The sequence below is a fragment of the Anomaloglossus baeobatrachus genome, chromosome 5, assembly GCF_048569485.1.
Source record: "Anomaloglossus baeobatrachus isolate aAnoBae1 chromosome 5, aAnoBae1.hap1, whole genome shotgun sequence".
Classification (NCBI taxonomy): domain Eukaryota; kingdom Metazoa; phylum Chordata; class Amphibia; order Anura; family Aromobatidae; genus Anomaloglossus; species Anomaloglossus baeobatrachus.
Window position 1 is genome coordinate 263,543,224 of NC_134357.1, and position 25,964 is coordinate 263,569,187.

At 40.2% G+C, this 25,964-nt stretch overlaps 1 protein-coding gene across 2 annotated transcripts in view; it reads right to left on the reverse strand.

Annotated features, from left to right (window-relative positions):
* Window positions 1–3,078: 3,078 nt before the first annotated feature.
* Window positions 3,079–25,964, reverse strand: part of LOC142311191 (uncharacterized) — a 38,507-nt gene continuing 15,621 nt past the window's right edge. For both annotated transcript variants that reach the window (XM_075349382.1, XM_075349383.1), the window contains 3 exons: window positions 17,574–17,768; window positions 17,363–17,486; window positions 3,079–7,887 (listed from right to left, as the gene is read on the reverse strand). In XM_075349382.1, coding sequence (XP_075205497.1) covers window positions 5,912–7,887; window positions 17,363–17,486; window positions 17,574–17,768 — 2,295 coding nt within the window. In that variant the 3' untranslated portion in view covers window positions 3,079–5,911. The remainder of the gene's footprint in view (window positions 7,888–17,362; window positions 17,487–17,573; window positions 17,769–25,964) is intronic.

Sequence of the window (25,964 nt, forward strand, 5' to 3'; positions counted from 1 at the left end):
CAAACTAGTGAGTTTTTGGCCTCTACTTAGAGATTGGTGACAAATCTTACAGATGACATGAGTTGGCTGATCCTTTGCGATGTCAATAAAGGACCAGGCTAGGCAAGGCTTAGAGCCCATGCGACCTGCAGAGCCACCATCACTTCTGCTCAGAGGCAAAGTTGTAGATGAAGATGCAGTTGTTGACGTGTTTCCAGTACTCCGTCTCTGTCCAGGAAGGGGCAACCTAACCTCGTCGTCAGTAGCATCCTCCTCCACCTCCTCTGCTGACCTCATCGACTGCCTGACTGTGGGTTGACAGTAAGTGGGATCTACAACCTCATCATCACCCTGTGTGTTTGCACTGCCCTCGTCCTCAGAGCCAAATTCTCCCTGCCCTGACCGAATACTTAAGTTGTCATTCCAATCAGGTATCTGAGGCTCATCAGCTTGATCCTCAATGTCTCCACCAAGAGGAGTTACAGTTTGGGAATGAGGGTCTACATTATGCTCAGAACCTTCTTCATCTGGGCCTGTATCCGACTCACAAAGCTTCTGGGCATCAGTGCAGATCATTTCCTTGTCTGGACTCACTGCAGCTTTGGAGCAGACCTCTGATTCCCAGGCTATAGTGTGAGTGAACAGCTCTACAGACTCAACCATCTCTGTTACCCCATACTCTGCAGGGCGGGTGGAGACTTGAGAGCTGGCTGAAAGCAAGTGTGATTTGGGTGACAACTCAGAGGACTGGAGTCTTTGGGATGTTGAAGTTGAGGTAGAGGAGAGGTCACTTGATGGAGCACTTGAGATCCATTCAAGCATCTGCTGTTTTTGTGCCTCATCTACCTTTGGTGGCAATGGTCATTTCCATAACAAAGGGATCAAATCAGATTGTCCACGGAAAGTAGTAGACATCTTACTTTGGCTGGAAGATGGTCTTTCTTCAGCAGATGTTACTGTTGCTTTACCACCTACCCCATGGACACAAACTTTTTTTCCCTTTCCAACACGCCTGTTCCCCTTTCCACCAGCATCTGGCCTTTTGCTACTCATTTTGTTTGTGAACAAATTGGACACTGTTTGTTGCAGTTAAAAATTGTCTAGCAGAAATGGAAAAGTGGGCTATGTTTGTGGAAAGTCACTGACTATCACACACACTGATACTATGCCCCAAAGAATTGCCTGGACTACCAGCAGTTAAAAATTACCTAGTAGAAATGGAGAGGTGGTGTAGGTTTCTTGACAGCAGTGGTACATCAGTGACTATAACACACGCTGATACTATGCCCCAAACAATTGCCTGCACTTTTTGCAGTTAAAAATTGGCTAGTAGAAATGGAGAGGTGGGGTAGCTTTCTTGACAGCAGTGGTACGTCAGTGACTATAACACACGCTGATACTATGCCCAAACAATTGCCTGCACTTTTTGCAGTTAAAAATGGTCTAGCAGAAATGGAGAAGTGGGCTATGTTTGTGGAAAGCAGTGGTACGTCACTGACTATCACACACACTGATACTATGCCCCAAGGAAGTGCCTGCACTTTTTGCAGTTAAAAATTGTCTAGCAGAAATGGAGAACTGGGCTATGTTTGTGGAAAGCAGTGGTAAGTCACTGACTATCACACACACTGATACTATGCCCCAAGGAATTGCCTGAGCTGATTTAGACAGACGCTGTGAAAAACCCTTGCACAGCCCTGGCATAGAGCTGCCTAGCAAAAATGGCTATGAACTGCTCTAATCTAGCCCTGAAAAGGGCTGAAATTACAAGTAGTCCCTAATCCCTAACCGACGTGTAGATTGCACTGTATAAGTGTATAGCGCCCAGAGCAGCAGAAACAGCAGCGGGAGCGGTGACGGACACACCCGCAGCACTGAGATAATGGCGGCGATGGGGAAAATGGCTGGGTCTTATAGGGCAAGGACATGTGACATGCACAGCCAATGAAACATGCCCTTGTTTGCCTGGCAAAAATCCACTTTGCTGTGTGTGTCTGTGATTGGCTGACAGCCTGGCCCGCCCCACTGTGCGCACGGTTAGGAAAAAACAAAATGTCGATCGCCAATTCTTTCAGCACTCAGGAGCACTGATCTAAACCTCGTCCCTCCCGCACACTATACGCTGAATTTTGATAATATCATTATTAACAGTGACTGACAGTATTACAGTGAAAAGCCAGCTAGTAACTAGCTACGCTTTTGGTGATCGAACAGTTATTGAACGGTAACTCGAACGGTCGAACGCTAAGCAAACCGTTCCAGTTCGTCGAACGACTCGAACATCGCCCAAAACAACTGTGAATGTGAAATTGGCGAACAGTTCGATTCGAACACCGCTCATCTCTACTTCTTGATCACATTTTTTTACGGTGTTCACTAAGAGGGTTAACTAGTGTTGCAGTTTCATAGATTGGGTTGTTACGGACGTAGTGATACCAAATATGCATACTTTTTTTAATTTTTTTACATATAGTTATTGGAATAATTCTTTTGTTCTTTACTTTCCAATTTTTTTTTTACTTAGTCCCGATATGGGACATTACCTTTTACTATAATGATCGCAGCTATAGTATGTTGCAAATCACTAGCATTGCAATACACATCTTAGTACGCTCAATGTAAGCCTAATTTGAGCCGAAGAAACAGTTCCCGCAGTGCGCACAATGCAAGGCATCACGCAGACACGAGCACTGCGCGATACTCACCTGGCTGATTTTCACGTCATTTTCCAAGCCCGAACCCCAAGATCCAGATTTGCTCACCTCTATTCTTGAGTCCGCAGGACATGGCATCGATGGTTTACATACAGAATTTCACATTTTGATTCATCGAAAAATAAAACAGGGTTCCATTTTAACAAGAGCTTTTGTCCAGAGATGGCAGCGTTTCTGGATTGTGTTGCTATAAGGCTTTTTCTTTTCATGATAGAGCTTTATCTTATATTTGTGGATTGCACAGCAATATGTGTTCACAGGCAATAATTTCTGGAAGTATTCCAAAGCCCATGTAGTGTTTTCCATGACCGAATCAACCCTGTTTTTTTTTTTTTTTTTCCAAACATTTTTATTGATTTTACAAAATTTTTATACAATATCGCATCAAAAAAGTGTATGATTTGCAAAAGACAAACTTTGAACTGTCCGAATATGTCAAAGAGGAGGGTAAAATCCCCCTTTCTATCTCAAGTCCATCTTCAGGTTACATTGATATAAAATAAATCAAGATAGGAGAAACCAAACATAACATGTCATAACAAACCCTCGAGCCCCAATGTCATTCTTTGCAATTTCTGGTGTCGATGTCGAGTCTTGAAAGTGTCATATCCTCTTACCCCTGACCTTCACCTTATTCCCCGTTAAACAATCCTCAGTTTTCCCAAGCTATCCTGTACGTCATTCAGAAGGTACCACTCCGTTTGCCTGAAAGGTGTCACTAGATGATTTATTTCTTCCTGTTTGCAGTAAATTTCGATGAAAGTTTTCCATCTCCTGAAAAACTTGGTTGTCTTATTGTCTCTGTCCCTTTCTGCTTCTAATCTCTCCATCCTCAGAAGATTGTGTAACTCACCAATGACTTCCCCTGTGGATGGGGCCTCCTCCTGTATCCAGTGCCTTAAAATGCATCTTTTGGCTATCATGGCTACGTCGTGTATGATTGCAAATGCCTTTTTGTCCTGGTTGTTTAGTCCCCCTCTGACTCCACCCTCAAAGAAGTGGAAAATCCACACCATTAGCTCTGATTTACAGGAAATTCTCCATGTTGTCTGGACTAATGTTCTGACTTGGTTCCAGAACCTCTTTATCGTCCTACACTCCCACAAACCATGTAAATCAACCCTGTTTTAAATACAGTGCTTCCTGAGGGCCCGTAGATCATGAAAATCTAATAATGACAATTAGCTTTGCTCCTTGTGCACACAGATTTCTACAGGAGCTCTGAAACATTTGAGGTTATTTACTGTAGCTGTTGGGATATCCAAAGTCTTTACAAATTTACGTGAAAGAAATTTTTTCTGAAATAGTTACACAATTTTTTAACGTAATTATTCAGATTGGTGAATTTCTGACCATCTTTGAGACTTTGCCTCTATAACATGCTCTCTTTATATAGTCCTGTGACTTAGTGGAAACTTGACCTTCCATTTGTTTTTTATTAGCACCACCTACATTTCCTGCCTTTTGAGAACCCTGTCCCAACTTTTTTGAGGCCTTGCTGCCATCAATTTCTAAATTATTAAGTTATTTTTTTTTCAAATGAAATGGAGAAATATCTTTCAACTATATGTGTTTTATTTCCTGTTGTAAATAAAATATGCAGATAATACAGATTTCCATTTCACATTCTTGATTTCTTTACATTTTACACAGTGTCCCAACCTTTTGTGAATTGGGGTTCAAAATCAGTAAAAGACTACCCTATGCAGTAAAAGTGAATGCTGATATTTCGATCCTTGAACCCTACCAGCCACACAAACAGCTTTCTTGCAGGTGTCCTGCCAAGAAAAATTATACAAAAACAGTCCTCTCTAGTTACGCACCAATGAGAAATCATTACAGCATAATAGGAATTAGCCATGGAGCCAATCACAGTATTCATTCAATCCAGTTAGAAGAATTTTTACAGTGGTGGAGATCAAAGTCTTTGTCACACATTTTTCCAAATTGGTAAGGTAGGTAATTTGGCTAAAAATAAATGCCTTGTGAAGTATTTCTAACAATGATAAAAAGGGTGCTTCACCAATGGTCCTTCTTCCTTGGAGATGACGTGCAATATTTAGGTCTATGCAACTCAATATTATTTTTATTTTCCTCAAACCTATTTAGCAAGAGGATTTCCCAAATCTTTTTCTTTAGTGACACCCTGAAAAGTTGAATTGATTATTATCCCTGCCTATACCTTTTCTGTGACAAATTTTCATATTTTTTTTTTAAAGAGAAAAGTCACAAAATATGTCTCTGTGAGCAGCGAAAAGCTACAATGTAGCAATCGTTTACGCACATTTGTCCCAGCCAAGGAACATGGCTCTCAGCGACATGCAGCAGCAATTTTTCGTGAGACCATACCTCTTTATCCCATTTATTTTGTCTCTCTTCTGATAGCGGACCACAGTTCTAAACACAATTTGTCATTTTGGATGGTCTCAAAGAGGTTTCAATGAATATAGCATATGTGTTGAGATCTCCGTTGGAAACGACAACGCTGTTCCAGAAATGTAGGATCATGGACAATGAGGGCAACCAGGAGCCCAATTATTACTGGCTTAAATGCTTGTCAGCTGTAAAAATTGTGACTGAATTAAACACAATGTTGGCAATATCAAATCATATATTTCCAATAAAGTTGCTTTTCTGTACTGAAAACACATAATTCCTCCAATTAGAGTATTAACCCTATGAGTAAAGGAGACGAGGACTAGACGTACTTTTTTTATAGTACAGTAAGAAACTTCTCAATACCATAATGTAAAGAAGAATTGTATATATAATGGACAATTTCACTTTAAAACAAGTTTTGTATTGTGTGTGTGTACTCATGACAACAGGGCCGTTTTCAGATATCAGTGGGCACAGTTTAGAGATTTAATATATATAGTCCCCCCCACACACCGTCCTACATTTCAAATTTAAAAGATGTATTTTTCCCATAAAACAATGGATACCACACCAACATACAACAGATCCAGCAGTGCATTGTGGCTTCTGTTATGGATGGAAACACACCAAGCCTAAAACGTCTTCCTTTTAGGTTCGTTCAACCTTGGATCCTTTCCTGATTTCAGACAGTACCAAGTGGTCTTCTCTGAGTTGAGTGTTGAGGTCATTCTAGACAATCATTTCTGAAATATTTCTCACACTCTAATTATTCAGATGGTTTAATACTTGTGTGGAACGTCCAACTTAGGTTTTACCATTATTTATGAGGATCACTGATACTAAAAGTCTTCTGTATGAGTCTTTTTATGAACATAGAGTTGATAGTAGATGCTAAAACTTTTGCCGCATTCAAGACACTGGAATGGTTTCTCTTCTTTTTGATTTTTTTCATGGGAAAGAAGATTTAGTTTAGTGTCACAATGTTCCCTACAAACAGGACACTGAAATGTGACTTCTCCAGGATGTTTCTTTCGATGCAGTAGTTTAACATCGTAAAAGTATTTTCCACACTCGGAGCATTGAAAAGACTTCTGCATTGTGTGCATTCTTAAGTGAGCTTCAAGTTGTAGTTTCCTTAAAAAATACTGTCCACATTCTGAACATTGCAGGGTTTTCTTTCTGGAGTGAGTCCTTGAATATTTTGTAAGATTGGAAATATCACCAATTGTATGACCTGGTTCAGGAATTTTCAATGACCGTGAACGATATCTGAATATACTTGTGCTACCTGGTTTAGTCTCATTGATGTCAACTAAGTGTGCTAGTACTATAACCTTTGCAGGGGACGATGAGTTTTCTCTTTTGACATTTGTATGATCTGATGATGGTGAATGTTGGTCAGCATGTTTGTCCTCAATACAAGTAGATGGACATTTTTTGGTAGAGTTGTAAAGATCAGATTCCTTAAAGTATCCCAAGTGACTGGAAATTGTTTCTTCATGTGGTTGAGCAAATTGATATTTGGCATTTCCTTGACATGACACTGGTTCCTCCTTAATATGTGAAGATTGATATTGTGTATGGTAATGGGTGAGGTGCGGATAGTCTCTTACATCAGATGACATTGGTTCCACCTTAATATGTGTAGTTGGATATTGTTGTGCAAATGTGGGTACATAACGGTTGGGGTATGTAATGTTCCCGGCATCATATGAGACTGGTTCCTCCTTAACATGAGTAACTGTATATTGTGCATGGACTCTGGGTGTATAACTCTGAGGATGAATGTTTTCACCAGCATAAGAGTCTGGTTCTTCTTTAATAAAGGAATATTGATTGGTGGGTATATAACTGTTGAAGTCATTGCATAAGGCTTGTTCCGCTTTAATTTGAGATGAATATTGTTGCGTTTGATCTGTGGGTGTATAAATGTTGAAGTCTGTGAAGTTTTCTTCATCAGATGAGATTGGTTCCTTCTTAATATCAGTAGACTGATATTTTAAATGATCTGTGAGTATATAGCTGTTGGATGCTTTGAAATCTTCATCACCTGAGATGGGTTCCTCCTTTATATGAAAAGATGGATATAATTGTGTATTATCAGAAGGTATATAAATATCAGGGTCTGTAATGTTTTCTTCATCACATAAGACTGGTCCCTTCATAAGATGTATAGATGTATATTGTGTATCACTTGTGGGTGAAAAAACAATGTCTCTGAGAGTTCCTTGATTATATGGGACTGATTCATCCATAATATGTGTAGATGAATACCGTGTATCATCTCCGGGTGAAGAAACAATGTCTCTGAAAGTTCCTTCATTACATGGGACGGATTCATCCATAATATGTGTAGAACACTGTGTATCAGCTGTGGGTGAAGAAACAATTTCTCTGAGGACTCCTCTATTACATGGGAGTGATTCATCCATAATATGTATAGATTGATATTGTGCATCATCTATGGGTAAAGAAACAATGTCTCTGAGGGTTCCTCTATTACAGGAAACTGATTCATCCATAATATGTGTAGAAGTATACTTTTGATTATGATCTACAGAAGAAGAAACAATTGTGTCTATAATGGTTCCTTCATTACATGAGACAGGTTCCTCCAAATTAAATAGATTTTGTGCTGGATTTGTCGGTGCACATTTGGTGAGGTATCTTAAAGTTTTTCCATCACATGATACTTTGGTTACATTTTTGGTGGAACTCTTCATTTCATTTCTTAAATGGCTCCAACTAGAGTCTTTTGGTTGGTTAGAAAAATAAGAACTTTCTTCATGTGATGATGTGTTGTCTTGAATGCAACCTGTAAAATATAAATTAATTTGTCTTTTAATTCTCATTCTCTATAACCTTTGGAGTTTATACATTAAAATGTTGAAGAAAAAAAGGCACTAGTTCTACAGGTCCACCCTAAAAAATAACCTCCAATTCAACAATACTGGCATTGTTCATGGTGGTCTTAGTGAAGCAGCTGCTCCCTATTACTTAAAAGGCACATGCCTCTTAATGAATCTGGCACGTCTTAAAAGTGGAGTGCGTTTAAACACAAATATTAGTCCACTCATGGACAAGGAGTACAATTGTATGTATAGAGGTAAGAAATATATGTCACTGTTCAAAATAAAGGGGTTCTCAAGTAGGATTCTACTCCGATAGCAAATATTCAAAAGAACTTAGCACTCCACTGTTAAGCAGTACAATAATGATTTAGTTTCAAAATTGCAATCCGTGTCGAGTGTAATTGACGTTTTGGCTTATTTGGCCTTCATCAGAACTATAATCAATACAAATAAAAGAGATATATAAAGAAATTTTGTAAAAGAAACACAATTAACATGGATTTGTGCAGTCATATGTGTACATATTATAGCTTTATGGGAATACATTTAAAAAAAGGGGGGCAAAGAACAACAAAGAACAATCTAGTAAACAGTGCATTACCGACCAAGGACGTACCCAGTTTTTCCTGACGATTGCAGTGGCACAGCATCTGACAGCCAAACCCCAGCTCTCACAGCCAGGAACGGTCCCTGCACCATTCCTGACTGTTTATCCCCCTAAATGCCGAGATTGATAGCAATCGCAGCATTTAGTGGTTTGGGAGAGGGATCACGCTCCCTGTCCCCTCTGATATGTGCCCCCGTGAAGTGATCACAATGGCCAGATCATTGCCATGATGACCCAAGGTCATCATGACAACCTACGAGTCATCGAGCTATGGCAAGCACCAAAATCAGGATCCCAGGTACTTCTGTCAGTATAAAACTGACAGTATAACGTATTGCAATGCTGGAGCATTGCAATACATTATACCTGCGATCAGGGGAATAAAAAATAATGTCCCATATAGGGACTCCGTAAAAAAAAAGTAAAAAAACCCCAACAATTATTCCAGTAAATACGGTATGTATATTTTTGTAAAAGAAAAAAGTACACATCTAGTATCACTGTTTCTGTAACAACCCAATCTTTAAAACTGTCACACTAGTTATCCCCTTCAGTGAATACACTAAAGAAAATAAAAAAAGTAGCAAAAACTGTCGTTTCATCAAACGCTGACAAAAAGGGGAATAAAACACGATAAAAAAATCATATATAAATAAAAATGGTACAGCTGAAAACATCATCGTGTCACACAAAACCAAGCCGTCATACAGCTCCATCAGGGGAAAAAAATAAAAAAAGCTATAGTTCTCAAAATACATGATGCAAAAAGTATGTGATGGCAAATTTCATACATATGATCTGGAGCTGTCCTAATATATCCTCGTATTGGAGGGGAATGACATCCCTGCTATCATTGATTGTGTCAATTCCTGTTTCATGCGACCCATTGATATGCCTATTTGGGGTAATGGAGGAAGAGTCCTGGGATCATTCTATGATAACATTCCTCAGAGGGGCATTATTTTTGGCTAGAAAAGTAATAGCCTTGCGGTGGATGGGGGATTCGAGTCCAACTGTGCGGTCCTGGGTTAAATTAGTCAATGCAACTATAGTCTATGAGCGGGTGGTATACTACAACAGGGGGTGCCCGGAAAAATTTAACAAAATGTGGGGTCTATGGAACTCTTCTCCAGATACACTTACAGAGGCTTAGAGGAATCTATGCGAATAGAGGTGGTTCCCGTTAGATGTTGGGAGATGGAAGCTATCCTACGGTATCTTGCGGTAAAGTGATGCAATGTGGCTGCTGTTCTTTCTTTTTCACCTTTTTATTCCCTTTTCTACCCTGTTTCTTAAAATATGGTCATGCTGATCTTTAGAGCTGTTCTTATGCTTAATATAAAACTGGATATATATGCAAATGATAAGAAGAATGGATAATACTATTTTATCTTGAGTACAACAGATACTATGGACTCTAATATGATTCTTCAGTGTTATGAACGTATAGCACTATCCATGTACTGAGCTATTTCTCACATTGTAAATGTCAGTTGTACCATGTTTGAAACTGTTAATAAAACGAAGTTAAAAAAAAAAAAAAAGTATGTGATGCAAAAAGTATATTTTTTCTTTAAAATAGTTTTTATGGTGTAAAAGCGGCAAAACATAAAAACTATATATATATATATATATATATATATATATATATATATATATATATGTGGTATAGCTGTAACCATACTGACCCAAAGAAAAAGCTGTCATTACTTTTATAATGCAATGAACAGCGTTAAATTCCTGAATTGCTGTTTCTTCATGATTCTGCCTCACAAAGTGGAATAAAAAGTGATAAAAAAAATATTATGTGGCCCAAAATAGTACCACTTTTTGTGTTGATTATAGTTCTAATGAAGACCCAATATGCTGAAACGTTACACACATGCAACGGATTTCAATTTTGAAATAAAATAGTTATTGTACCACATAATATTGGAGTGCCAACTTTTGAATATTTGCTAGTGGCGTGAGATCTGTTGTGTAAAGTACACCACAACTTTTCATGAATTAGATGGGCTGTACTTTATGCCCCCGTCTCACTCATTTTGGTGGAGCTTGGCAACACTGGTATGTAAACATCAAAAATTGCAACAGAAACTCAAGTTGAGCAAAAATTTTGCAACTTATATAAGTGTAAAACATAAGTCTGGCAAAAACACACTGATAAATCAGGATCCTAGTGTGTTGATCCAGAGGTAGGCTAAAGTCCCCAAATATACAGTGTCTTGAGAAATATTCATACCCTGTGAAATTTTCCACATTTGTTTCACATTACACGCAGCGACATCGCTAGCGATGTCGCTGGTGAAAGCACCCGCCCCCGTCAGTTGTGCGTCACGGGCAAATTGCTGCCGTAGCACACATCACTAGAACCCGTCACACATACTTACCTGCCTAGCGACGTCGCTGTGGCCTGCGAACCGCCTCCTTTCTAAGGGGGCGGTTCGTGCGGCATCACTAAGCGGACGACCAATAGAAGCGGAGGGGCGGAGAGCAGCCGAAAAAAAGTGATGCCCACCTTGTTGCTGGGGGACTCAGGTATGGTGTTGTTCGTCGTTCCTGGGGTGTCACACGTAGCGATGTGTGCTGCCTCACGACGAACAACCTGCGTCCTGCAACACGATACTTAAGATTAGAACGACGTGTCAACGATCAACGATTAGGTAATTTTGATCGTTAGCGGTCGTTCGTACGTTTCACACGCAACGACGTCGCTAACGAGGCCGGATGTTCGTCACGAATTCCGTGACCCCAACGACATCTCGTTAGCGGTGTCGTTGCATGTAAAGCCCCCTAAATGTTTTTATTGAGATTTTAACTCTAGAACGCGCAACCATAGAAATCTACCATAGAAAACAAACAACCTAGCAGGTCTGCGAGGCCCCAGGCATGCGTTCTAGGGTTAAGGCCACTTTACATGCTACGATTTATCTAACGATCTCATGAGCGATGTGACACACCCAGTTCGTAGTTACGATTTGCCGAGATCGCACATAGGTCGTTTATTAGCGGTACCACGTAACGATCGCACGAGCGACGCAAAATCGTTCAGCGATATATTGTTTGACCAAGGCGGTCGTGTGGATGTTGCTCATTGTTTGCAGGGTGTCAAACGTAACAATATGTCTGCTGCATTCCAAACGATGAACAATATTTTGAAAGTGACCGACGTGTCAACGATCAACGATTTTCAACCTATTTGCGATCGTTCGGAGTCGCACATAGATGTCACACGCAACGACGTCGCTAACGATGCCGGATGTGTGTCACGGAATCCGTGACCCCGACGACATATCGTCAGATAAATCGTTGCGTGTGACGCCGCCTTTAAGTGATCTGCCATCACTAAATAGCAAGTATGTGTGAAGTGTAAAGGAAATTACCGTATGCGTAATTTTCTAAATATTTGCTTCGGGACGAAGGGGTTAAAGTGTTACTGTCGTTTTAATTTGTATTTTATAAATCAATAACACAGATGAAAATAAGCAACTTTCTAATATATCTTATAAGACAAATTTACTTCTTTCTCCTCTTGTACTTATGTTTCATTCTCAAAATTCTAAATTCCCAAGTAAAATCAGTCTTCAATGAACACAGATTTTTATATTGCTGAGATAAGAGATAACAGTTATAGAATCTTACACAAATCCATGTCATCCTATTATAACAATCTGTATTCACTGAAGACAGATTTTACCCAGAATTATGAGAATGAAAGATCAGTTCTCATAGAGAAAGCAGCAGAATTCTCTGATGAGATAAGTTGCAGATTTTCATGTAATAGTATTGAATAAAATAAGAATGAAACAATAGTGACACTCTGATCCATTCACCCCCGCGTCTGTTTTCCCCTTCATGATCAGGCCAATTTTTTCAATTCTGACCAGTGTCACTTTATCTGGTAGTAACTCTGGAACGCTTCAAAGCTTCCCGATGATTCTGAGAATGTTTTTTCGTGACATATTGTATTTCATGATAGTGGTAAATATAGGACAATATGTTTTGCATTTATTTGTGAAGATTTTGTAAACTTTGGCAAAAACTTTCTTTGCAATTTTCAAACTTAATATTTATGCCCTTAAACCACATCACGCAAAATAATAAAAAATTTCCCACATGTCTACTTTACATCAGCCTAATTTTTTTTTGTTAGGAAGTTAAAAAGGTTAAAGGTTCATCAATAATTTCTCATTTATCCAACAAAATTCACAAAACCTATTTTTTTTTTTAGGGACCTCATCACATTTCAAGTGACTTTGAGATACCTAGGTGACAGAAAATACCCAAAAATGACATTGTTTTAAAAATTGCTCCCCTCAAAGTGCTCAAAACTACATTCAAGAAGTTTCTTAACCCTTTAGGTCCTTCATAGGAGCTAAAGCAATGTAGAAGGAAAAAAATTAAAATTTTAAATTTTCTCACAAAAATGTTACTTTAGCCCCAATTGTTTCTCATCTTCACAACGGTAACAGGAGAAAATGGACTGTACAATTTGTTGTGCAATTTCTCAAGTACGTCAATACCCCATATGTGGTGGAATACTACTGTTTGGGCACATAGCCGGGTTTAGAAGAGATGGAGCACCATTTGACTTTTTGAGTGCAAAATTGGCTGGAATCATTAGTGGGCGCCATGTTGTGTTTTCAGAGCTCCTGATGTGCCTCCAGAAGTGACCACATTTTGGAAACTATATCCATCAAGGAATTTATCTAGTTAGTAGTGAGCCTCTTCAAGCCTCAGGTGCTTCACAGAATTTTGTAACATTGAGCTCTGAAAATAAAAAAACAAAATCATAATTTCCCACAAAAATGTTGCTTTAGCCCCCAATTTTTATTTTCACAAGATTAACATGAGAATATGGACCAAATAATTTGTTTTGCAATTTCTCCAGAGTTCACCGATACCAATTATGTTGTAGAAAACAACTGTTTGGGCACATGGAAGGGCTCGGAAGAGTAGGAGCACCATTTTACTTTTGGAATGCAAAATTTGCTACAATCAATAGCGGACGCCATGTTGCATTTGCACCTGATGTGCCTAAAGAGTGGAAACCCTCACAAGTGACCCCATTTTAGTAACTATATCCCCCCAAGGAATTTATCTGCTTCACAGAATTTTATAACCTTCGGCAGTGAAAATAAAAAAATCGAATTTTTCCCACAAAAATGTTGCTTTAACCATAACTTTTTTACTTTCACAAAAGTAACAGGAGAAAATGCACAATACAATTTGATCTGCAAGTTCTCCTGAGTACATTGATAAGCCAGATGTGATGGAAAACTGCTGTTTGGGTGCACGGCAGGGTTCAGAAGGGAAGGAGTGCAATTTTGACTGGAAGAGATTGTGGACACCATTTCACATTTGAAACGCCCCGACATGCAAAAACAGCAGAAACCCTTCACAAGTAACCCCATTTTCAAAAATACCTCTCTCGAGGAATTCATCTAGGAGATTAGTGATCATTTTTAATCCTCAGACAATTCACAGAATTGTATAACATTGGGCTGAGTAAATGAATATTTTTTTTACTAAAATGTTGCTTTGGCCCCAAGTTTTTAATTTTCAAAACGAATAATGGGAGAAAATGAATGATACAATTTCTTATGCAATTTCTCGTGAGTATGCCAATACCCCATATGTGGTCGAAAACTACTTTTGAGGCCAGCGCAAAGCTCAGGAGGTAAGCAAGGCCATATTGTAGTGCAGATTCTGTTGCTATGGTATGAGGCTGCATGTTCAAATTGGCAGGGCCATTGAATCGGAAGAACTCCCCATAAGTGACCTCATCAACTACACCTATCAATGAATGCACCTAAGGGTGTAGTGATCATATTGACATCCCAGGAATGGCACAGAATTTTATACCATTGGGTCATAAAAAAAAAAAAAAATTACATTTTTACCACAAAAATTTCGTTTTAGCATCAGATTTTACATTTTAACACAAGGAAATGGGTAAAAATTGCACTACAATTTGTGCTGAACGTAGAAATACCCCACATGTGACTGTGCAGCACTGCTAAGCCACACGGCAAGACTCAGAAGGGAAGGAGCACTATTTGACTCTTGGAGTACAGATTTTCGTACAATAGTTTGCAGACTCCATAAACAGTGCCCCTAGGTTCCAGAAGAGCAGAATCACCCCTCAAGTGAACCTATTTTGGAAATGATACCCCACTAAGAATTTATCTACAGGTGTAGCAACAATTTTGACTACGAGTGTTTTCTAGAAACAAGCATCAATAGATATTGCTGAGTGAAAATTGCCATCTGCCATTGTAGTGCCCAGTACATTGTAGTGCCCATACATTGTGTCCAGAGCGTGCTTCTGAAAAAGCGCACCTCGTAAATTAAGCAGGCTCTCCTAACTACAGAAATGCCAAGCATGTGGACACTATACAGTGCCTTGTGAAAGTATTCGGCCCCTTTGAATTTTTCAACCTTTTCCAACATTTCAGGCTTCAAACATAAAGATAAAAAATGTAAGTTTTATGGTGAAGAATCAACAACAAGTGGGACACAATTGTGAAGTTGAACGAAATGTATTGCTTATTTTAAACTTTTATAAAAAAATAATAAACTGAAAATTGAGGCGTGCAATATTATTCATCCCCTTTACTTTCAGTTCAGCAAACTCACTCCAGAAGTTCATTGAGGATGTCTGAATGATCCAATGTTGTCCTAAATGACTGATGATAAATATAAGCCACCTGTGTGTAATCAAGTCTCCGTATAAATGCACCTGCTCTGTGATAGTCTCAGTGTTCTGTTTAAAGCGCAGATAGCATCATGAAGACCAAGGAACACAACAGGCAGGTCCATGATACTGTTGTGGAGAAGTTTAAAGCCTGATTTGGTTACAAAAAGATTTCCACAACTTTAAACATCCCAAGGAGCACTGTGCAAGTGATCATATGGAAATGGAAGGAGTATCATACTCTACAAATCTACCAAGACCCGGCCGGCCCTCAAAAATTTCATCTCAAACAAGGAGAAGACTGATCAGAGATGCAGCCAAGAGGCCCATGAACACTCTGGATGAACTGCAGAGATCTACAGCTGAGGTGGGAGAGTCTGTCCATAGGACAACAATCAGTCATACACTCCACAAATCTGGCCTTTATGGAAGAGTGGCAAGGAGAAAGCCATTTCTCAAAGATATTCATAAAAAGTGTCATTTAAAGTTTGCCACAAGCCACCTGGGAGACACACCAAACATGTGGAAGAAGGTGCTCTGGTCAGATGAAACTAAAATCCAACTTTTTGGGCACAATGCCAAACGATATGTTTGGCGTAAAAACAACAAAACTCATCACCCTGAACACACCATCCCTACTATCAACACGTGGTGGTGGCAGCATCATAGTTTGGGCCTGTTTTTCTTAAGCAGGGACAGGGAATATGGTAATATTGATGGGAAGATGAATGGAGCCAAATACAGGACCATTCTTGAAAACCTGTTGGAGTCTGCAAAAGACCTGAGACTGGGACAGAGATTGTCTTTCAACTAGATAATGATCCAAAACATAAAGCAAAATCTACAATGGAATGGTTCAGAAATAAACGTATCCAGGTGTTAGAATGGCCCAGTCACAGTCCAGACCTGAATCCAATCGAGAATCTGTGGAAAGAGCTGAAAACTGCTGTTCACAAACGCTCTCCATCCATCCTCACTCAGCTCCAGCTGTTTGCAAAGGAAGAATGGGCAAGAATTTCAGTCTCTCAATGTGCAAAACTGATAGAGACATACCCCAAGCGACTGCAGCTGTAATCACAGCAAAAGGTGGCGCTACAAAGTATTAACTTAAAGGGGACGAATAATATTGCACGCCCCAATTTTCAGTTTATTATTTTTTATAGAAGTTTAAAATAAGCAATAAATTTCGTTCAACTTCTCAATTGTGTCCCACTTGTTGATTATTTACCATAAAATTTAATTTTTTTATCTTTATGCTTGAAGCCTGAAATGTGGGACAAGGTTGAAAAATTCAAGGGGGACGAATACTTTCGCAAGGCACTGTATGTGGTTAGGCACACTGTGGGCCTGAGAAAGGAGGGGAGCATTTAAAAGCAAAAAATTGGAAACAAAAAAGCTGGATTTCTTTTTGAGGGGAGCCATAGCGATTTTCCAGAACTGGGGTCCTCTGTATTTTCATATCTAGAGCAGATAAAGAAGACAGCTGGAGGCTGCAGCCCCCAGCTGTGTGTGTTATTTTCGTTGTGCATCCAAATATGAGGGACCCCATGCGGCTTTTTTAAAATTATATAAATAACTTTAAAAATGCCGTGCGGTCCCCCCAATTTTGATACCCAGCCAAGATAAAGCAGACAGCTGGGGGCTGGTGTTCTCAAGCTGGGGAGGCCATGCTTATTGGGCCCTCGCCAGACTAAAAATAACAGACCACAACCGCCCCAGAATTGGCACATCCATTAGATTCTAAACACAAGATTCTATAGACTAGCTTCTCAAGAATGGCGTTTCATTATAGTAGGTAGTGGCAGAAAATACATTTGGGGTATTAGGCCACATGGGGTCTTCTTGACATGTTTAATGTTATGACTAAAGGCATGAATGAACTGTCAAGTTTTTTTCATAATGACACCTTATAATCTGGACACTAGATAAAAACAACTTTATACTCATACTTCTCAACTTTGACTTCCAAATAAAAGGTAAGCTCCTACACCCTGTCTCAAATCACCCAAACACACGCAAAACTACCCTAGGGATTCTGACTTTCATGCAAATTTAAATGAAATCCTACCACGTTGCAAAGAATTTTGTGGAACAAGCCTAAAAATCAACAGCGAATGGAGTAAAGTATGCATACCTAATATTGTGAGGGGCTTGTGGTCCTCCATCATGATGTCTTTGTACAGATCCTTGTGTTCTTCTATGTACTCCCACTCCTCCATGGAGAAATGCACAGAAACATCCTCACATCTTATAGGAACCTAACACATAATGATACAGTCATCATCCAGACACATCACCCCTTGTGTTACTGTATAATAATGTCCCAGTATTCCAGCAGCGCTCACCTCGCCAGTCAGCAGCTCAATGATCTTATTGGTGAGTTCTAGGATCTTCTGCTCATTGTTCTTACCATGGATTAGAGAGCGAGGTACAGGCTTCTCTACGATGGGCTTCTGTGCCATGCGCCATCCTCTGGATAGATTAGGATAGCTACTGGAGGTCATACACTCTCCAGATGCCTTTCTCACTACTGTGTAATCCTGTATATGGAGAGAGACTACATTGAACATCAGTATATACATTACATTCCCAGAAGATGTCATATTGTTAACCCCTTCACCCCCCGGCAATTTTCCTTTTTTTGTATTTTTCCCTCTCCATCTTTCAAGAGCCATAACTTTTTTATTTTTCCGTCAAAATCACCATATGTGGGCTTGTTTTTTGCGGGATGAGTTGAATGACACCAACTACTCTGCCACATAGTGTACTGGAAAACAGGAAAAAATTCTGTGCATTGAAATTGCAAAAAAAAGTGCAATTCCACAATTTTTGAGGGATTTTTATTTACCATTTCACCATTTGGTAAAAACTGACCTGGTAGTATGGTTCTCCATAGTACAAGCATGTAGATACCAAACATGTATACCCTATTTTTCGCTTTATAAGACGCACCTGATTATAAGACGCAGCTCCAAATTTGGTGAAGGAAAAGAGAATTTTTTTTTAATGTTAAATGGGGTCCATCTTATAATGCCAGTGTCCGTCTAACAAATCATATAGGGTATATGTCCCTCATAGCCCCCCATCCTAAAATTAGCCCCCCTTAATCTGGATATGGCCCCCTTATATTGAATATAGCCCCCTTGTGCTGGGACACGTCCCCCAGTGATTCCACATGTCCCCCATTGATGACACACATCCCCTATTGCTGGCACATGTCCCCTATTTATGGCACATGTCCCCCTGTGCTGGCACGCGTAGCCTATTGCTGGCAGCCTAGCACAAGTCTCCTATTGCTGGCACACATCCCCTATAGCTGGCCTACGTCCCCTACAGCTGGCACAGGTCTCCTATAGATGGCACACGTCTCCTACAGCTGGCACAGGTCTCCTATAGATGGCACAGGTCTCCTATAGATGGCACAGGTCTCCTATAGATGGCACACGTCTCCTATAGATGGCACACGCCTCCTACAACTGGCACAGGTCTCCTATGGATGGCACATGTCTCCTACAGCTGGCACAGTTCTCCTATGGATGGCCCCTTATGGATGGCACACGTCCCCCTGTGCTGCCCATTGCCCCTTATTGATGGCACATGTCCCCCTGTGCTGCGCATGGCCCCCTATGGATTGCACATGTTCCCCTGTGCTGCCCATGGCCCCCTATGGATTGCACACGTCCCCCTGTGCTGCCCATGGCCCCTATAGATGGCACACCTCCCCTGTGTTTGATATGGCCTCCATGTGTGCTGCCCATGGCCACTATAGATGGCACACTTCCCGTGTTAGATATGGCCCCCATACTGCTGCCCATAGTAAAAGAAAACACTCTATCCTTACCTTCTCAGCGCTGTCCCTCCTCGTGTCTCCCTCCGTGCTGCTGCTCCTCCTCCATTTCCTGGTTCTCGGTGCCGGTCATGTGATCTGCACAATAGAGTGATATCATCTTTGCGTGCCTGATGACAGCGGCAGCAGAGACACCGGGAGATCAGCGCTGGAGGTAAGTAAAGCTTTTTTTTATTTTACTATGGGCAGCAGTATGGGTGCCATATCTAACACAGAGGGGATCATGTGCCATCAATGGGGGGCGCAGACAGATATAATATGCGCCGCTGCCCCAGCCCATCGCCGTGGTGCGGTTTCAGCACCACGGTGATGGATAGCGGCAGTGCATATATGAGCGGGAGCCGGAGATCAAAGGCTCCCTCCTGCAGCTTTGACCAGCCCCCAGCACCGCTCCAGAGCTGCCCCCACCTCCCCTGGACCCTGCAGTATATATATATATATATATATATATATATATATATATATATATATATATATATATATATATATATATATATATATATATATATATATATATATATATATATATATATATATATATATATATATTAATTACACACCCCACCCCCGTATATTCGGATTATAAGACGCACCCCCTACTTTCCCCCAAAATTTGGGGGAACAAAAGTGCGTCTTATAAAGCGAAAAATACGGTACTTTTTTGTTTTGTTTTTAAAAACTTCACTCCCAAACCTGTTTTCACCTTACTGATGAGACCAAAGTTTAAATTCTGACTAGTGTCACTTTATGTGGTAAAAACTCTAGAATGCTTCAATATTCCTCAGTGATTCTGAGATATTTCTTTTTCATGACACATTGTAGTTCCTGTTAGTGTTAAATTTTGGTTGATATCTTTTGCGTTTATTTAGAAAAATATCTAACATTTGACAAAAAATGTAAAAATTTCACAATTTTCAAACTTTTAATTTTTATGATCTTAAACCATGGAGTTATATCACACAATCATTAATAAATAACATTTAACACATATCTACTTCACATAAGATCAATTTTTGAAACTATTTTAAGTTTATTAACCCTTTAGGTGCTTTAGAGGAATTAAGCAATATGGAAGGAAGAAATGAAAATTGTACGTTTTTCCCCACAAAAATATTACTTTAGCTTCAAATTTTGCATGTTCCAGAGGGTAAGAAGAGAAAATTGACCATACAATTTGTTGTGCAATGTCTCCGAAGTATGCAGAAAAAGGACTTTTGGAATGCAAAATTCGGTGGAAAAGATAGCGAACGCCATATCGCGTTTATTCAGCCCTTGGTATGCCTAAACAGTGGAAATCCCCACATATGACCCTATTTTGCACATTACATCCCTCAAAGAATTTATTTAAATGTGCGGTGAGCAACTTGAAACCCCAGGTCCTTCACGGAATTTTATTACGTTTAGCCATGAAAAAAAAAATATATTTTTACTACCAAAATATTCTTTTAACCTCAATTTTTTTTATTTTCAGAGGGGGGCCTTAGAAAATGAACCACACAATGTATTGTGCAATTTCAGCCTTAACCCATCTCTTCAACCTATCTTTAACGACTGGAACCTTCCCCTCTGCCTTTAAACATGCAACAGTCACACCTATCCTAAAGAAACCTTCCCTCGATCCAACCTCTACTACCAGCTATCGCCCCATATCACTACTCCCACTTGCCTCAAAACTCCTAGAACAGCATGTCCATGCTGAACTTTCCTCCCACCTCTCCTCTAACTCTCTCTTTGACAACCTACAGTCCGGCTTCCGTCCACATCATTCTACCGAAACTGCCCTGACTAAAATTACGAATGACTTACTGCCAAAGCGAACAAGCACTTCTCTATACTCCTACTTCTAGACCTGTCCTCAGCCTTCGATACCGTTGACCACTCCCTCCTATTACAGACCCTCTCTTCCCTTGGTGTCAGAGATCTTGCCCTCTCTTGGATCTCTTCATACCTCTCAAATCGCACTTTCAGTGTCTCCCACTCTCACACAACCTCTTCATCCCACCATCTCTCTGTTGGCGTCCCTCAAGGCTCTGTCCTAGGACCCTTACTTTTTTCTATCTACACATTTGGCCTGGGACAACTCAAACTCCCATGGCTTCCAATACCACCTATATGCCGACGACACTCAGATCTACCTCTCTGGCCCAGATGCCACATCTCTACTGTCCAAAATCCCGAAATGTCTATCTGCTATATCCTCCTTCTTCTCCTCTCGCTTCCTAAAGCTCAATGTGACCAAAACTGAGCTAATCATCTTTCCTCCGTCTCACCTACACACTCCACCTGATCTATCTATTACAATAAATAACACCATGCTTTCGCCAGTACCCAAAGTTCGCTGCCTCGGAGTGACAATTGACTCTGCCTTATCCTTCATACCACACATCCAATCCCTCACCACCTCCTACCGTCTTCAACTCAAAAATATTTCCAGAATCCGCCCTTTCCTCAATTCGCAATCTACTAAAATGCTAGTGCATGCCCTCATAATCTCCCGCCTCGACTACTGTAACATCCTCCTCTGTGGCCTCCCTGCCAACACGCTCGCCCCTCTCCAGTCCATCCTTAACTCTGCTGCCCGACTGATCCACCTCTCTCCTCAATACCACCCCGCTTCTCCTTTCTGCATGTCCCTCCACTGGCTCCCAATCTTCCACCGTATCCAATTCAAACTACTAACACTGACCTACAAAGCTGTGCATAATCTTTCTCCTCCGTATATCTCCGAACTACTCTCCCACTACACTCCAACACGTCACCTCCGGTCCTCCCAAGATCTCCTTCTCTCCTCCTCTCTCATTCGCTCCTCACGCAACCGACTCCAAGACTTCTCCCGAGCATCCCCAGTCTCCTGGAACTCGCTGCCTCAACACGTCAGACTATCCCCCACTCTTGCAAACTTCAAACGGAACCTGAAAACCCACCTGTTCAGAAATGCCTACAATCTACAATGAACTCGCTGCCGCCCGACCACCGTGCGGAGCTGCCGCCCGACCACCGTGCGGAGCTGCCGCCCGTCCACCATGCGGAGCTGCCGCCTGACCTACACCCCACCTATTGTCTCCTCCCCATAATCCTATAGAATGTAAGCCTGCAAGGGTAGGGCCCTCTTCCCTCTGTACTAGTCTGTCTATTGTAAGTTGTATATGTATTTTGTATGTAACCCCCTTCTCATGTACAGCACCATGGAATTAATGGTGCTCTATAAATAAATAATAATAATAATAATTTCTCCGGAGTGCAAGGACACTCCATATGCGCAACAAAACTACTGTTTGGGCGCACGGCAGGGCTCAGGTCGGAAGGAGCGCTATTTGAATTTGAAGCACAATATTGACTGAAATAGATTGCGGGTGCCATGTCACATCTGACGATCCCCTGACATGCCAAAACAGCAGAAACCTCTCACAAATGACCCCATTCTGGAAACTACACCTCTAAAGGAAGTCATCTAGGGGTGTAGTGGGCAATTTTAACCCTGAGATGATTCACAGAATTGTATAACATTAGGCTGTGAAAATAAAAAAAATTAAAATATTTTTTCCAATAAAATGTTGCTTTAGTTTTAATTTTCAAAAAGGGTAATAGGAGAAAATGGACCATACCACGTGTTACACAATTTCTCATGAATTCGCCAATACACCATATGTGGTTGAAAACTGCTTTTGAGGCATAATGCATACAGGAGCTCCACATTGGAGTTCAGATTTAATTAGAATGGTTTAGGGGTGCCATGTCACATTGGCAGAGACCCTGACATGCCAGAAAAACAGACCTCCCCCAATAAAAGTGACCCAATTTTACAAAGTATACTCTCAGTAAATTCATCTAAGGGTGCAATGAGCATATGGACACAACAGGTGTGCCACAAAATTTTATTAGGCGGTGAAGAAAGAATAGTTACATTTTTTACACTAAAATTTTGTTTTAGCCCCAGGTTTTAAATTTTTATAACGGCTAATAAGACAAAAACAGACCACAGTTTGTTGTATAATTTTTCTGGAATGCGTCAATACCCTCCATATAATTGAGAACTACTTTTGAGGTACAATGCAATGCTAAGGGGGAGTGCCATATTTGACTTCCGAATTTGCTGGAATAGTTTGGGTGTGTCATGTCACACAGGCAAAGTCCCTGAGGTATGAGAACAGCATAAATCCCCCACAAGAGACCCGATTTTACAAACTGCACTCCTCAATGAATTCCTTTAGGGGTACAGTGAGCATATTGAACCACGTGTCACAAAATTTTATACTATTGGGCGTTGAAGAAACAATAATTATTTTTTTACCACTAAAATGTTGTTTTAACCACAGATTTCCAATTTTCACAAGAGGATTAGATAAAAAAAAGGCCTCATAACATGTTACACAATTTATCCTGAACGTGGAAATACCCCATATGTGACTGTATCGTACTGTTTGACCGCAACGCAGTGCTCAGGAGGGAAGGAGCACCATTTGACTTTTGGAGCACAGATTTTCCTAGAATAAACTGTGGATTCCATTTGCAGAGCCCCTAAGTGCAAAAAAAAGCAGAAACCCCCTTAAGTGAATACATTTTGGAAATTACACCACTCTGGGAATACATCTATTGGTGTATTGACGATTTTGTATCTGCAAATCACCCAAGGAGTCAAACGCAGTGAATGTAGCAGAATTTAAAATTGCAAAAAAGCCCTTGTAGTGCCCAGTACATTGTGCCCAGGTACTACTTCTGGAGACACAAACCCTATAAATTATGCGGGTTCTCTGCACTACAACAATGTCAAACATGAGGACAGTAACTGTGGTTTAGGTACATTGTGGTGCTCAAAAGGAAAGGGGCCATTTGGATTTGGGAATGCAGATTTAATGGATTTCTTTTTATGAAGGAGTCACAGTGATTTTCCAGAGACTATGTGCTACTAGTAACATGAAAGTCCCCAATATATCTGTTAACAGATGATATTCCTGAGGGAGGACTTGTTTTTGTAGGTTGAGTTGAATGCTATTTGGTGGCAATTTGGTGTACAGAACATTTTGGATCAGCTCAAACTTATCCTGTGCAATATGCTGAGCACTTACATTAGTGTTTCCATCTACATCTCCAAAATACAAGATTCAGGTGAAACCCCTGATGGATCCAATCACTAATGAGGCAACAGAGTTACTCTGGACTTTCTTCAGAGTTGTCTGTCTTTTCAAAGGTGCACGAAATTGTTACTGACCGCACTTTTGTGCACGCCTACAAAGACATGAGAAAAAAAATGGTCACCTCTGGATCACAGGCCAGACGGGAGTTCAGGGTGACTCAATCTGCTTTATTACAGTGAATTTTCTGTTGGGAATTTTGTCTAAAATTACGTTTTTCAGAAATTTACCTGTAATCCCCAGTATAAGTGCTCAGCATAGAACGCAGGATAAATGTGAGTCGAGTCATACTGTAATTTTTTTTTTTTGTATAACTGAGTATTTATTGATTTTCCAAACATAACATTACAGGGATACATCACTCAAAAAAAGAATGCATACAGAAATTGAATGCAAATCATGTAACAAATATAGTAAAGACAAATGGAATTGACAAGACAATTAAACATGAAAATGGGAAAGGGAAAAAAAAAACAAGGCGTCGATGATATTCTTTGATAAGTAATTACTCTTATTAAACATTCTGAGCACAGTATACATCCCACAGATTCCATGTCGCTTCAAAACGTTCAGACGTGTTATTTATTAAAGCTGTGAGATGCTCCATACCTCGAATGTCCTGCACCCAAGAATGTAAGTCATTGAGTGAAGGAGAACGAGCCAACTTCCAGTTCCTTGCTATTAACCATCTTGAGGCTGTAGTCAAATGTAGAAGAATCTGTTGGTTCCTACTTCCAATTCGAAATGGGGGGATATTAAGCAAGTAGAATTTAGGGTCTAATGGAATGTGGAGGCTTGCAACCTCAAAGATTACATTTTTGACCTTATACCAAAACCTTTGTATGGCGGAATACTCCCAAAAATATGGGTTAAGTCTCCATCATTGGATCCACACCTCCAACATAGGTTAGGAATATTAGTTTATGCAATAACGAAGGAGTGTGATACCAGAACATAAGTAATTTATATTGGTTTTCCTTATACGTATAACAAGTGGAGGTCTTAGCTGCTCTTCTCCAAATCCCCTGCCATATACCAGGAGAAAGAGACTCACCCAAGTAACCCTCCCACCTTACCATGTAGGAGTGCCTCGGAGGCTCTTCCGGGCACGGGACCAATAAAATCTTATAAATGTCAGAGATAAGCCCATTGGTCAATACTCCTGCCCTACAAAGCCCCTCAAAGCGAGTTGGTGTAGAGACAACCAAGGAGGAGTACAGAGGCTGCATATAATGCCGAATTTGTAAATATTGGAAGAAAGAGTTTGAAAGCAGGTTGTAAGTTGATTGTATTTTATCAAAAGGTAACAAGGACCTAAAGTGACTATCAACTATATTAGCAAAACAGAAAAGTCGTTTATTGAACCATAGCTTAGTTAGACTCCCTCTTAAGCTATCTGGTATTTTAGGATTCTTACTGTAATCTTTGAGAGGCAGAATGAAGAAATCAACAGCAATTGAAGAATTTGTTTCATTTGTTTATTTTTTATGCCATTCACCTTGCAGTATAAGTGATTAAGTGGCTTTATTCCTCAGGTCAGTACGATTACAGCGATACCAGATTTATATACTTTTTTATTATAGGATTGGCTAGTATCACACCAAAGAATGCTTTTTTATGTTACAAAATAAAGGTTTTCCATATCACCAAAAATGAAGGCTATAGGTTTTTTTCTGCCGACAAAGTCACGTGAGACCTGTTATTTCACAGGATGAGTTGGAATTTTTATCGGTACCATGTTGGGAAAGTTTGTGAGG